Source organism: Pristiophorus japonicus, chromosome 8 (assembly GCF_044704955.1).
Source record: "Pristiophorus japonicus isolate sPriJap1 chromosome 8, sPriJap1.hap1, whole genome shotgun sequence".
Taxonomy (NCBI): Eukaryota; Metazoa; Chordata; class Chondrichthyes; family Pristiophoridae; genus Pristiophorus; species Pristiophorus japonicus.
The window spans coordinates 220,094,579-220,109,554 of record NC_091984.1 but is presented as its reverse complement, the minus strand read 5'-3'; the positions used below and the strand labels follow the sequence as shown (position 1 = coordinate 220,109,554).

Genomic DNA, 14,976 nt, shown 5'->3' with positions numbered 1-14,976 from the left:
TCTCCAAGAGGTATGACCTTGGCTCTGCTTTATTAAGGCCCGAAGTGACTAATATACAAAATGGCTGGCCTTTTATACTTGGGCTGCACACGCGTGCGTGTAGCCCAATGGCCTCCAACAGTGACGCGATCTAGTGGCTAATGATCCCAAAAGTACATACATGATAATATCCCCCTCTGAGATATTAACACAGTCTTTTACAAATTGAGACAGTCCGGTGTTTTACGCTCCCGGGTTGACCATCTCAGTTCAACTCCAGCCTTGGGTGAGTGTTCAGAGTCTGTTGTGACTGGGGGTTGGATGACTGACCTGGTGGGAGTGGCAATGGCCATGCCAGGGATTGAAAGTCCATTTTCATTGAACATGCCTATTGTGTCTGTAAGCACTGTAGTAATGACTCCACGAGGCAAGGTATTGTACTTGAACTGTGGTGACCTTAGTCCATTTATTACAGCTCCTGAGTTAGGGTACAGCATGGTGAGCTCCCTTTTATACCAGGTTACCTGTCGTGTACAGGTGACCCCTAAGTCTCCACCAGTTTCACCCTCTGGTGGTACAAGCATAGAGTATACAGTGTGAAGATACATTTAGTAGTCTTATGTAACTGTACATTGAGTGTACAGGAAGTATACTTATATTATACATACACAACAATGTCAGTGATTGAAAGTCCCAATTCCTTGATGAGCACTGAGTCCTCTGATGACTGGGGGTAGGTTGGTTGATCGTCGATTGTCTCTTCCTCCGACTGTTCCAGTTTGTCGGTGTGCCGCAGCTTTGTCTGATCCATATGTTTCCTGCATGTTTGCCCATTTTTGAGCTTGACAATAAATACTCTGTTGCCCTCCTTGGCCATGACAGTACCAGCGATCCACTTGGGATCCTGACCATAATTCAGAACATATACAGGATCATTTACAGAAATATCACGTGACACAGCTGCACGATTGTGATACCCTTGCTGACTTTGTCTTCTATATTCAACATGATTATTCAAGACAAGGTGTTCAAGAGATAGCTTGGTCTTAAGACCTCTCTTCATCATTAGTTCAGCAGGCGAGACCCCGGTAAGCGTGTGTGGTCTTGTCCAGTAACTAAGCAGTATGTATGACAGGCGGGTCTGCAGTGATCCTTGGGTTACTCGCTTCATACTCTGCTTTATGATTTGGACAACATGTTCTGCTTGCCCATTGGATGCAGTGCTGACCTTACATGTTTGATACCATTGAGTTTCATGAACTCTTGAAACTCCTGACTGGTGAAGCACGATCCGTTTTCGCGAACAACTATGTCATGCAGACCATGTGTCGCGAACATGATACTGAGATTCCCAATGGTAGCTGTGGATGTGCTGGATAAGATGATTATACACTCTATCCACTTCAAATATGCATCAACTACAACTAAAAACATCTTCCCAGGAAGGGACCTGCAAAGTCTATGTGGATTCTGGACCATGGTTTGGACGGCCACGACCACAGACGCAGCGGCGATTCCGCTGGTGCTTTGCTGAGCTGCATACAAGTGTTACACTGATGCACACATGATTCCAGCTCAGAGTCAATTTCCGGCCACCATACATGAGACCTGGCGATGGCTTTCATCCTTACAATGCAGGGATGTGTGTTATATAGCTCACACAAATTTCTCTCTCCCTTTCTTGGGCATAACAACACGATTGCCCCACAGTATACAATCCGACTGAATAGACAGTTCGTCTTTGTGACGAATGTAAGGTTTAGTCCCCTCGCACGTTTGCTTGGGTATGGCAGACCAATCACCTTTGAGGATGCAACTCTACACCACCGATAAAATCGGGTCCTGGCTGGTCCAGGTCTTAACTTGTTGAGCCGTGATAGGGGTTCCTTCACTCTCAAAAGCATCCATAACTAACAATAGGTCCGCCGGTTGTGGCGTTTCCACCTCCGGTGTGGGCAACGGCAGATGGCTCAAAGCATCGGTACAATTCTCGATGCCAGGTCTGTGGCGAATGACATAATGATAAGCGGATAATATCAGCGCCCACCTCTGGATGCAGGGTGAAGCATTGGTATTGATATCTTTGTTTGCAGAGAACACTGAAATGAGTGGCTAGTGATCTTTCTCCAGTTCAAACCGAAGACCAAACAGGTACTGATGCATCTTTTTAACCCCATACACCCAGGCTAGTGCTTCTTTCTCTACAATGCTGTAGGCTCTTTCTGCTTTAGACAAACTTTTTGAAGCATACGTGAATGGTTGAAGTTTACCCGACTCATTAGCTTGTTGGAGTACGCAACCAATTCCATATGACGAAGCATCACAGGCCAATACTAAACATTTACATGGGTCATAATTACCAGCTGCTTGTTAGAGCAAAGCAGATTAGTGGCTTTCTCAAAAGTTCTGTCTTGAGACGCACCCCATACCCAATTGTCGCCTTTTCTTAACAGCATGTGCAGTGCTCAATTTAGGTAGGAAGTTACTGAAGTAGTTGAGTAGACCCAGGAGCAAGCGCAGCTCCGTCACATTCTGCAGCTTGGGTGCATTCTTGATGGCTTTGGTTTCCCCGTCCGTGGGCCTGATGCCGTCAGCAGCAATTTTCCTCCACAGGAATTTGACATCTGGTGCCATGAAGACGCATATTGAGCGATTCAGTCCGAGTTCCACTTTGTCCAGACGATGTAGAACCTCTTCCAGGTTGTTCGGATGTTCCTCGGAGTTACTACCTGTGATCAGGATGTCATCTTGGAACACGACGGTTCTGGGAACGGACTTCAGTAGACTCTCCATGTTCCTCTGAAATATTGCTGCAGCCGAGCGAATTCCAAAAGGGCACCTGTGATAAATAAACAGTCCTTTATGCATGTTAATGCACGTAAGTCTCTTCGGCATCTCGACCAGCTCCTGTCTCATTTAGGCCGACGTCAAGTTCAGTTTGGTAAACGACTTCCCCCCAGCTAGTGTTGCAAACAAGTCATCTGCCTTCGGTAACGGGTATTGATCCTGTTTCGAAACCCTGTTGATTGTAGCCTTGCAGTCTCCACAGGTTCTGACTATACCATCAGTTTTCAGCATAGGAACAATGGGGCTGGCCCATTCATTAAATTCGACCAGTGATATGATCCCTGCACGCTGGAGTCTGTCCAGTACGATTTCAACCTTCTCCCTCATCATATACGGAACTGCCAAGCTTTATGATGGACGGGTCTTGCATCCGGGTCCACATGGATCTGCACCTTGGCTCCCATGAAGTTGCTGATGCCTGGTTCGAACAGCGAGGGGAACCTGCTCAGTACTTGGGCACATGTATCTTTCTCCGACGACAACGCCTTGATGTCGTTCCAATCGCATCTGATTTTTTTCAAGCCAGTTCCTGCCGAACAGTGTTGGGCCATTGCCTGGGACAATCCATAGCGGTAACTCATAAACCGCACCGTCATACGACACTTTAATTGTGGGACTGCCAATCACAAATATGAGTTCTTTGGTGTAAATGCGCAACTTGGCATTGACTGGACTCAGCCTGAGCCTCACAGCCTTAGCATCCCACAGCTTGTCGAATGCCCTCTGGCTCATTATCAATTGACTCGCCCCCGTGTCCAGTTCCATCGATACCGGCACCCCATTAAATTTCATGTTGATCATTATCGGTTTCCTCTTAGTTAGGAACGAGTACAGTCCATACACTTCCTCCGCTGGTATCTTGGATTGCGTATCCGGATCTGCACTAGTCTGACCATCATCCTCCACGTGGTGTGTCACAGCACGCTTGCTCATCTGCGGACACTTGCGCTGGAGATGTCCCACTCTCAGACAGGCTTTGCAACTATATTGCTTAAATCAGCACTGCTGGTGCCGGCGATTTCCCCCACAATGCCGACACGGAGAAATCGGATGCATTCCCGCTGATGGACTTTGGGCAGCTACAGGTTTTGCGTATGCAGTCAGGTAGGCCCTGCCATGTGCTGCTCTGCTGAACACCGAATGAATCATATTTACAGTACTTGCCGAGTTTTGATTTTTCACTGCTATCTGCTTTAGACTTCTGTCCGTCGTCATGTATAACTGAGCGATCGTGATGGCCCTGTTCAAGTTCAAATGTCTCCACCACCAGTAGTTTACACAGGATCACCTCGTGGTTGATGCCAATTACAAAGAAGTCCCGCAGCATGTCTGTTAACACAGCCCCAAACTTACACGATCCCGTTAGACGTCTCAGGTCGGCAACGAATTCCGCCGCATTCTGGCCCTCCGAGTGAACGTGCGTATAAAATCTGTATCTCGAGATGATGATGCCTTCGGCTGGCTTAAGGTGGTCCTATACCAGTGTACACAATTCTTCACACGTCTTCTCTGTTGGACTCACAGGCAGGAGTAGATTCCTATCAGACCATAAATTTTTGGACCGCAGACCGTGAGGAACACCGCCCGGCGCCGATCTGCGTCTCCGACCTCCTCCATTTTGTTGGCCATGAAGGACTAACTCACAAAGTCTGCCGAATCTTCTCCTGCCACAAGTCGCTCCAACAATCCAATTATGCTCATTATTGCATGCAAAGGTTCTTGTTGCCTAGTCGCCAAATGTTGTGTATGCAATAACAGACTGAGTACTGTTTAACTCCAAGAGGTATGACCTTGGCTCTGCTTTATTAAGGCCCAAAGGGACTAATATACAAAATGGCTGGCCTTTTATACTTGGGTGCAGCCCAATAGCCTCCAACAATGACGCCATCTAGTAGCTAGTGATCCCTAAAGTACATACATGACACTTACCTCCCCCTCTCTCATACTCCTCTCCCCTCTTGTCCCAACCACCCTCCTCCATTCAATTTAAAAAATATATTTTGGAGTTTTATAAACCCTGATTTTGAACAATGGAAACTTCAGTTACTGAGAAACAAAATGGCAGTCAAAAAATTGAGTTGACAAATTAGCTTCACAAAATGTTAATACGGATTCTTTTTCCCTCAATCTGTTTCAGCGAATACACTGAAGCAAACACCTTCTTGCCTTTTCTGTAAAAGACCTTTATTGAAGATTCTCCAGCCGGGACTTGTCAAGACAAAGGAACACTCTCAATCAGAGCCTGTTTACCTTCCTCTGGACAAGCCCCTTTTCAGTGCGAAACAACAACAGTTATACATTTTCAAAACAGAACACATTTGATTAGCACTTGGTCTATCCAATCCCTTTCTGCCTCTCCCCACCCCGAGTACGTCCAATGGCAGGCAAGTAAGTCTCCCAATTAGGGCTGGTGTCAGGGTCAGATTAGTTATAGCTTCGCTACACTGTCTTCCCTTATCAGTAAAGAACCCAATTAGTTTCCCTTCCTCCTTATCAGTAAAAGCCATTACTTTTTCCCCTCCTATCTAGGATTGCTTTCTTTCTTTGTGCCGCCTTGCGTCTTTCTCATGACCCGTGTTTAACCTCAACCTCAACTCTTGGTAACCCCTTTTTTTTCTGTCGATTCTGCAGTTGTCTGCATCTTGACCTTTCTTTAGCTATTTTCCCATGATTCCCTATCTCCATCCTTTTGCCACATTCTCTATCCATCTACCACATTCGCAACCCTTCTTTACACATTCTCAAACATCATCCTGCTAGAACCTGCAGCTACAAACCAATACCTGTAATTTTCTGTGGGGCGCAACCTGGAGGTTGATCCTGAAATTATGGCCATTCTGCCGATCTCAGATTATGTTAAAACAATCGGGCCGAAGGAAAGCACCAAATTCGCACCATATATTCCTTCTTTAAGTATGAAAATTAAAGTTTCAATTCATTTAATCATCTTTCATGCACATTAGGCGTAGCATGTTTAAGAACCTGCTATCAGGGAAGCGTTTCTTTTTTCACGTGACTTATTCAGATAGCATTAAAGTGCATTCAAAGAAGCAGAAAAGACAGTGTAGGTCTCAGTGCAGATAAATTGTGTAAAACACTCAAAAAAATGCAACTAAACAACAGAAAAATGACTTTCCTGCCTGTAACTCATGCCCAACTTTCTGCAATTTTTTAGTATTTGCTTTGCACGTGCATTGTGCATGCCTCTGGCACAAATACGCAGGAACTTCCAGGCCCGTGTTTTTAATAGGGCAATTGCACTCAGAGGTTTTGTGATAGGGAAAACTTTACTAAGAGCTCAATGTTCTAAATGGTAAAGCCCTATTACAACGCTAACTACCGGCATGATAGGCTATTGCAAATGTAACAGGGTGTGAGCACAATTAATTTTGAAAGATCCACATGCAGTTTACAGGTGACAGAACATACAACAACAATTTACATTTACAACTCCACCCCCCCCCCCCCCCCCCCCCCACACTCCTCTTGAGCATCCCTGTTAACCACGGTGGAGGGGAATCCTTGGTAGAGGAAAAAAGAAGACACTAGTGTGAAAGGTTGTGTCGTCAGGGCAGCTGCGATGCAGACAGAGAAACATGGGAGAATGGAATGGAGTCCTTACAGGATGCGGGGTGGGAGGAAGTGTAGCCCAGGTAACTGCGGGAGTCAGTGGGCTTATAGTGAATGTTTATCAATAGGTTATCCCCAGAAATGGAGACAGGGAAATCAAAAAAAGGAAGAGAAGAGTCGGAGGTGAATTGTGTGAAGGTGAGAGAAGGGTGGAAATTAGATGCAAAGTGAATGAAATTTTCTAGATCAGGGTGAGAGCAGGAAACGGCACCGATACAGACATTAACTTACCAGAAAAAGAGGTGAGGGAATAGGAATGCCATTATTGGCTACTGAACCTCTAGGATACGAAAGAGAAAATGGTCATGGGTTTCTGTTCCTGACTACTATGCAATGACCTCTATGGATGTTGTAGATGCTGGGATAATACATTGGGCTCTGTGAGGACTAGATATGTTTAAAAGATGACAAATCTGTAAACAGTGCTTTACTTCCCCTTTCCTGATGGTTTAGATGGTTAAGGCAGTGTGGAGGTGAACCATACCAGCCATGAAGGTGCCAGGATTGATCCACAATCTGTGTTAAGTTGGTTGATTTCAGCTAGGGTAACAATGGTGAGCGCTACAGTTGACCCATGTGTCCCTGGATTAGGGATCCTGCTACTGACTGTGACATCCAGTGACCTATGTTGGAAGTGCATGTATGGGATCATTGGTTGAGCTCAACTGTGATATCCCCACAGCATATAAACGATCTAATACAGGTACAACGTCTGAAATCCAAAATCCTTGGGACGAGTCCATGCCAGTTTTGGGGTTTTGCTGGATTTCAGACAAGAAAATCAATACAGGTATAGTCTGAAATCCGGAATCCTCAGGACCGAATCCGTGCCGGACTTTGGGTTTTGCCGGATTTCGGACCTCGCCGCTCCTCCGCTCTTTGCCGAAATGTCTGTTTTTTGGACAATTCTGGTTTTCGGAAGTCCGGATTCGGGACATTGCACCTGTACTCACTGTTTAGGCTCACACATGGAGAATAGCCTCCTAAGCCAGTTACTGGAAGACACCTGACACTTTTGGAGTTGTACCTCACCAAGGAATTAACGCTGTCAGAGTGGGAGAGAAAATTGGAAGAGAAAAATAAAAGGAAAAAAAGGACAAGGCGGCAGAATTAAACAGAAAAAGCTACAAATGAGGAAGATAGTTAACAGACCTCAGGAGGATTCAGACAGACTGGTGAAATGGGCAGATGAAATTTAATGCAGAGAAATCTTAAATGAATTATTTTGCTATTTGGAGGAAAGGCAATATAAACTAAATGGTCTTTGAAGGTGGTAGGGCAAGTTGCGCTTGATGGGATCCTTGGCTTTGTAGAGGCATAGAGTACAAAAGCAAGCAAGTTATGCTGAACCTTTACAAAACACTGCTGAGTCCCCAGCTGGAGTACTGTGTCCATATCTGGGCACCACACAATTAGAAAACGTGTTAAGGCCTTGAAAAGGGAACAGAGGAGATTTACTAGAATGGTACCAGGAATGAAAGACTTCAGTTATGTGGAGAGACTTGAGAAACTGGGGTTGTGTTCCTTGGAGCAGAGAAGGTTATGGGGAGGTTTGATAGAGGTGTTCAAAATCAAGAAGGGTTTTGATAAAGTAAATAAGGAAAAACTGTTTCTAGTGGCAGTGTGGTTGGTAACCAGAGGACACGGATTTAAGGTAATTGGTAAAAGAACCAGAGGTGACATGAGGGGGAAGAACATTTAAGCAGATAGCTGTGATCTGGATGCACTGACTGAAAGGGTATTCAATAATTTTCAAAAGGAAATTGAATAAATAATTGAAGTGCAATTTTTTTTTTTTAAGTGCAAGGCTATGGGGAAAGAACAGGAGATTGGGATTAATTGGATGGCTCTTTCAAAGAGACAGTGCAGGTGCAATGGGCCGAATGGACTCCTTCTATGCTGTATGATTCTATGAAGTATGTTGACTGGTGGAGAAGACTGTTCAGTTAGAATGCAAATGGCCAAAATGGAAGTGTGTTGGCGAGTGTAGTTAGAAAATAGTTTGAGATTTTCAATTTCTGTTAAACTGGCATAGTCACTTAAGTGAATGCATTTCCTTGAATGTTGTCAGATGCTCTCCTTTCTGTCTGTCTGGGCTGTGTGCGGCTCATGTGCTGCATTTAATCTGTCTGCAGGCTGATGTGGATAAATCAGTGAGGGCACCAAAAGAAGCATTTAGATTTGGATCACCATGGCGAGTAATGGATGCATCAGAGTGTGGGATCCTTTTGAACCATCTGGCAGACCTCAGTGAGCATTATAGAGCATATTTGGCAGTAGGTTCTCTATGAAATTGTAGTTTTGTTGAGTCCAGGTGCCCTCTTTTCTTTATTTGTGCTATCATTTTTTGTAGAATCAGTGTCAAAACTCTTTTTAAGGGCATTCCCAAACTCAGTCCTAAAGTGCCTTCAGCCATATTAACCTCTCTTTTTTGGCTATCGATATGTGCAGTGACCATAATGCAGCCGTATTTTCTCCAATTGAATTTTGGGAAAACCGAAGCTATTGTTTTCGGTCCCCGCCACAAATCCTGTTCCCTAGCCATTAACTCAATCCCTCTCCCCAAATTCTGTCTGAGGCTGAACCACACTGTTCGCAACCTTGGTGTCATATTTGACCCTGAAATGAGCTTTCGACCACATATCCGCAGCACAACTAAGAGCGCCGATTTCCACTTCTGTAACATCTCTGTCCTTGCCTCAGACCATCCACTGCTGAAACCCTCATCCATGCCTTTGTTACCTCTAGACTTGATTATTCAAATGCACTTCTGGCTGGCCTCCCACATTCTACCCTACATAACCTTGAGGTGATCCAAAACTCGGCTGCCCGTGTCCTAACTCGCACCAAGTCCCGCTCATCCATCACCCCTGTACTCGCTGACCTACATTGGCTCCCGGTTCAGCAACGCCTCGATTTTAAAATTCTCATCCTTGTTTTCAAATCCCTCCATTGCCTTGCCCCTCCCTATCTCTGTAATCTCCTTCAGCCCCACAACACCCCGAGATATCTGCCCTCCTCTAATTCTGCCCTCTTCAGCATTCCAGATTATAAATTGCTCAACCATTGGTGGCTGTGCCTTCTGTTCCCTCGGCCCTAAGCTCTGGAATTCCTTGCCTAAACCTCTCCGCCTCTCTAGCTCCTTTAATACACTCCTTAAAACCTACCTTTTTGTCCAAGCTTTTGGTTATCTGTCCTAATTTCTCCTTATGTGGCAATTTTTTTTCTCATAATACTCCTGTGAACCGCCTTGGGCCGTTTCACTTGGTTAAAGGCGCTATATAAATACAAGTTGTTGTTGTTAGTTTCAACAAGAAGTTGTTGCATAGGTCACCTATCCTAATTTCTCCTTAAGTGGTTCGCTGTCAGATTTTTATCTCAGAATACTCCTCTGAAGTGCCTTGGTATGTTTCACTACGCTAAAGGCACTATATAAATACAAGTTGTTGTTGTTTTTTGTTATATAGGGCATTTGACATAGTAAAACATCTCAAGGCGCTTCATAGGAGCATTATCAAACAAAATTTGACACCAGGCCACATAATGAGATATTAGAACTGGAAGCTTGGTCAAAGAGAGCTTGGTTTTAAGGAGCATCTTAAAAGGAGGAAAGAGAGGTTTAGGGAGAGAATGCTACATCATAGGGGAATAGGCAGTTGAAGACACGGCCCCCAATGGTGGAGCGATAAAAATCAGGGATGTGCAAGAGATCAGAACTAGAGCAGTGCAGAGATTTGGGAGTGTTGCAGGGTTGGAGGAGAATAGGGAGGGGGGAGGCCATGGAGAAATTTGAAAACAAGGATGAGAATTTTAAAATCGAGGCTTTGCCAGGCCGGGTGCCAATGTAGGTCAGCGAGCACAGAGGTGATGGGCGAACAGGACTTGGTGCGAGTTCGGATATGGGGAGCAGTGTTTTGGATGACCTCAAGTTTACAGAGGGTGCAAGGGTATGAGACAAATTTAAATTATGATAAATATATAGAGGGATGAAAAATGATCAGGGAAGGACTAGGATAGAATGGGAAAAAAATCCTGTTTTTTTTTCAGAAACCAAGGTAACACATTGTAGCACACCATCATGCCTGAAAACAGAAAAGTACATCAGAGAAAATGAGAAGTACTGGTTAAATGATGCTATGCTTGGGATTTAAAACTCTGTAAATTAAGTGAAAAGTTAGAGTGAGGAAGGCAAGGCATTAATAAGTTACACAATATGTGTAGCAATTCAGTGTTGCATAATATAAAGCAGCAGACGGTGCAATTAGTCTCAATTTCAATGAAAAGAGAAGGAATGTAAAATGGCATTCTGGAGTTTGAGAGAAAGAAGAATGAGCTGGAAATAACTATTATTAACATGTAAATGGGACAGCAATTTCTAGTCACCACACATGCGCAGTTAAATGTGTAAATCAGGAAGTTGCTGCCCAAGATGCCCTGCTCAAGACTATGTGAGAATGGTATCTCACAGAGAGACTCGCCATTGAAATACACGGAAAGGCATGAAGTTGCTGTACAGGTTGTTGACAGTTCTACCAGTTTTTCAGCTCTGCAGAGCAGGACTGTGGCTGTCATTCCAGGGACAGGCCTGCTTACAAAGCCCACAGCAGCCTGAGCCCAAATATCACCCACCGTCAGACCCTACATCAATATCATTATCACAGTCACACCGTGGCTCAGTTGGTAGCACCCTCGCCTCTGCGTCAGAAGGTTATGGGTTCAAGTCCCACGGACTTGGGCACAAAAATCTAGGCTGACATTCCAGTACAGTACTGAGGGATTCCACTGCATTCGGAGGTGCCATCTTTCGGATGAGACGTTAAACTGAGGCCCAATCTGCTCCCTCAGGTGGATGTAAAAGATCCCATGGCACTATTTTGAAGAGCAGGGGAGTTACCCCTGTGTCCTGTCCTTCATCAACATCACTAAAACAGATTATCTGGTCATTATTACATTACTGTTTGTGGGAGCTTGCTGTGTGCAAATTGGCTGCCGCATTTCCTACATTACAACAGTGACTACACTTCAAAAAATTACTTCATTGGCTGTAAAGCACTTTGGGACGTCCGGTGGTCATGAAAGACACTATATAAATGCAATTCTTTCTTTCTTTTTCAAGCCTCACTGAGTCTTTGAAAAAACAGGCCAAAATCTTAATTTTTGTCCATAATAATTTCATGCTTACTTGAAACTCAAGAAGATTACCCAAACATAACAACGTGGTAATAACAGGTAGGATTTTTAAAACGTTTTTTGTAAAGCATTTTCAGATGTAGTAATATAATTTTTGTAAAGAGCTGTGATTTGTTAGAGGTTAAATAAAAACACTAATGAGGTTTATAAACCAACTTTCAATCTAAATTGGTTTGTTTAAAAAAAAAGCAACTAATGATTTCTTACCAAATCTCGTGATTTTTAAGAGTTTGACTCATGATTTATGAAACCCATTACTGCATTTTCTGTTTTTATTTCAGATTTGCAGCATTTCGTTTTGGTTTTGTTGATTCTACATATTTGGTGCCAAGCCTACAACTATTTTAAGTTGATCTATAAATCAATGCCCGCTACAAACTCTCTCGCACTCCACATACCCCTCCCTAGCTTCCTGCTATCAATAGCAACCATAAATAGCTATCCTCAGCCAACCTTCTTTTGGCTCCCTAGCGATTGGTGGAAGAGCGATGCGTCTCCTGCACTCCCCAAAACACCAACATGTCCCGGACACTCGGATGCCGAATGGAAGGATTCAAGACCTTCTGCTTGATGAGTGCAAAGCTGCTTTGAAGCGTCCTTCCTTCATTGTTGACATTAAAGTTGAGCGGCGTGACGTTTAAAAGTGTTTTTCTATCAAACATTTTTTGCTAGGAACTAATATAACGTTTCATTTAACCTTCCTCGTAATGTTGTTTTCCCCTAACCTGGAAAGCCAAGAAAGTCGGATTGCAAGGCGGTTTTAAGTGAATTTGAAACGGCTCCAACGGACGGGTCACGCGCCGCCACGCAGAGTGGGGCAAAGCTCGAGACCACCGATTCGCGGCACGTCTTCCACTGGAAGCGTTCTGAAGGAAGGTCACCCACCCGAAATATTTCTCTCTATCCCCCACGCCCAAGATCCCGGTTGAGCTTTTCTGTTCCGATTCCCAGCATCTGCAATTTTTGCTTTTTAAAAAAAAAATTATTTTGAAGCCAATTTCCAGTTGGCGGTTGATTGATTGACAGGTCGCCCGGGGTGGGGCGATGATCAGCCAACCGCCTCTGTGAGGCCGAGGTGGGGGAGGGCTCCCAAATGTATGAGATCGAGGTGCAGGAGGGCTCCCGATATTTTCTTAAACGTAACTGAAGTGGGTGGTTTATCGTCAGAAAATGTTGCGGTCGATAGGCCATCGGCTGCCCAGGGTTGCGCGAGTGATTGCCCCTGGAGTGAGGAGGTATTCCGCGGCTGCAGCGCTCCCAGCCCCGTCCACTCAGCCAGAGATTTACTATAATAAGGTAACGAGAGACAGTACTGTGCATAATCATGAACAGGGTTCCCAAGATCGATTGCATTAATACATGTAACCAGGCTTTACTGCTTAGTGTGAAATATTACTAAAAGAGCTTTTATGTATAAATATGCACTGAGTGTATAATGTAAATGCATTTAAAAGGGTGGTCTGCCCAAAGTATGGGGTTACCTCAAGTTTTTGTTCCTGTGCTGAACGTAGAAAATTCACAGAATTGCAAACCGCTTAACTTGTTGCGTCAGCTGAACACTCGCCTCCGATTCAAAAGGTTGTGGATTCAAGTGCCACTCCAGGAATTTGAGCACGCAAATCTAGGCTGACACGCCAGTGCAGTGCTGAGGAAGTACCGCACTGTCGGAGGTGCAATCTTTTGGATGAGACGTTAAACCGAGGCTCCGTCTGCTCTCTGATGGATGTAAAAGATCCCATGGCACTATTTCAAAGAAGAGCAGGGGAGTTATCCCCAGTGTCTTGGCCAATATTTATCCCTCAATCAACATAACAAACAGATTATCTGGTCATTATCACATTACTGTTTGTGGGAGCTTGCTGTGTGCAAATTGGCTGCTGCGTTTCCCACGTTACAACAGTGACTAAATTCTAAAAGTACTTCATTGGCTGTAAAGTGTTTTGAGATGTTGGTCGTGAAAGGTGCTACATAAATACAAGTCTTTCTTGTCTTTGGCTCCTTTTAGAGGAATTGACATTTGCACTGGAAATTCCTATAGCTTGCTGTAACAGGATTTTTTAAACTTTTTTTTACAAAATTGCACATGGAAGATATGTATTTTATGGTAAGAACTTGAAAAATTATCTTGTGCATCTGTAAAACCAAACCTTTTTTCAATGGTTGTACCATAGAGATAATTATGCCTATAAACTTGCATTCTTTGACATCTGTCAGACTGGAATTTACTAATCAAATAACGATTGACCTTCACAGATGCAATTGCCCGGAATTTGCGATCAGGACGATGGTGAACTGGTAGCATTCGCTGTCAGTCCACCTTTGAAACTGACCGTAACTTCGGGATTTGACTGCGGAAATCCTGAAGTTGCAGTCTGTCAGTGACAACTCTGAAACTGGCTGCGCTGTTTCCACCCTATATACACACACACGCGCGCACGCACACACACACACACAGCAATAAGTGAAATCTCTCAAATCATTGAAACTGACAAAAACTTTGGCTTCCGCAGTAAGTACGCTGTTAAATTTCTCACTAAAAGTTAGATCCAAAGGGGTTATGTGTAGCTGGGGTTTTGATAGTGATATTACTGCTAAACAAATGTTAAGGATCCAAAAACGAATTGAAATTTTGTGCAGTGTAAAATGTGTCCATTTTTAATTTAAAAAAAAACTTTTATGAAACCTTTTTTAAAAGTTTGTCCATCTTCATTTCAAGTTTGCCTTTTCCCCATGTGAGAGCCCCAATCTTTGTTTTGCTCTCTCTAACATTTTTTAAAAGTTAGAATTTTAAGAGCTCATTCACTTTCCTGTTTGCTGCCTGTGAGAATTCTGCATTTTTGTTGGCAGCTTAGAGAGCCTGTTGATCACAGCAGTTCACACAAGTGTATTCCCACTACAGTTCGTTGATTTAAATTGAAGGTCAGAAAACCCTAAGTTCTTGCCACAAGGACCGGGAGATCCCTGCGCGAAGTGTACTTTGGGGGCCAGCAGCGAACGTCTTTGCAGTGCCCTAAGCCCAACCATCTTCAACCTGCTGACCACAAATTCCGGGCCATTGATTTGGATAGCAATATTTCAAATGTTACTGGAGTATCTAACATTTCACAGCCAGGAGAGAATTTAACACATAGTGCAACAGTATTCAATTGTTTGACTAATCAAATATGATAGTGACTATGAAGAAGCTTGCAAAGCATAGATGATGGCCTTATCAACCTGCTTTGCTATTTTTAGTGATTTGTGTATTTGTACTCCTAGATCCCTTTGCTCTTCTTGTTTTCCAAGTAATATGTGACCTCTTTATTTTTCTTACCAAAATATAATACCTCA

At 43.9% G+C, this 14,976-nt stretch overlaps 1 protein-coding gene across 1 annotated transcript in view; it reads left to right on the top strand.

The window, feature by feature from the left end:
- Positions 1-12,471: 12,471 nt before the first annotated feature.
- LOC139269015 (aldehyde dehydrogenase, mitochondrial-like) overlaps positions 12,472-14,976 on the top strand; it is a 57,573-nt gene continuing 55,068 nt past the window's right edge. Inside the window, exon 1 of the mRNA XM_070887945.1 lies at positions 12,472-12,942. Coding sequence (XP_070744046.1) covers positions 12,817-12,942 — 126 coding nt within the window. The 5' untranslated portion in view covers positions 12,472-12,816. The remainder of the gene's footprint in view (positions 12,943-14,976) is intronic.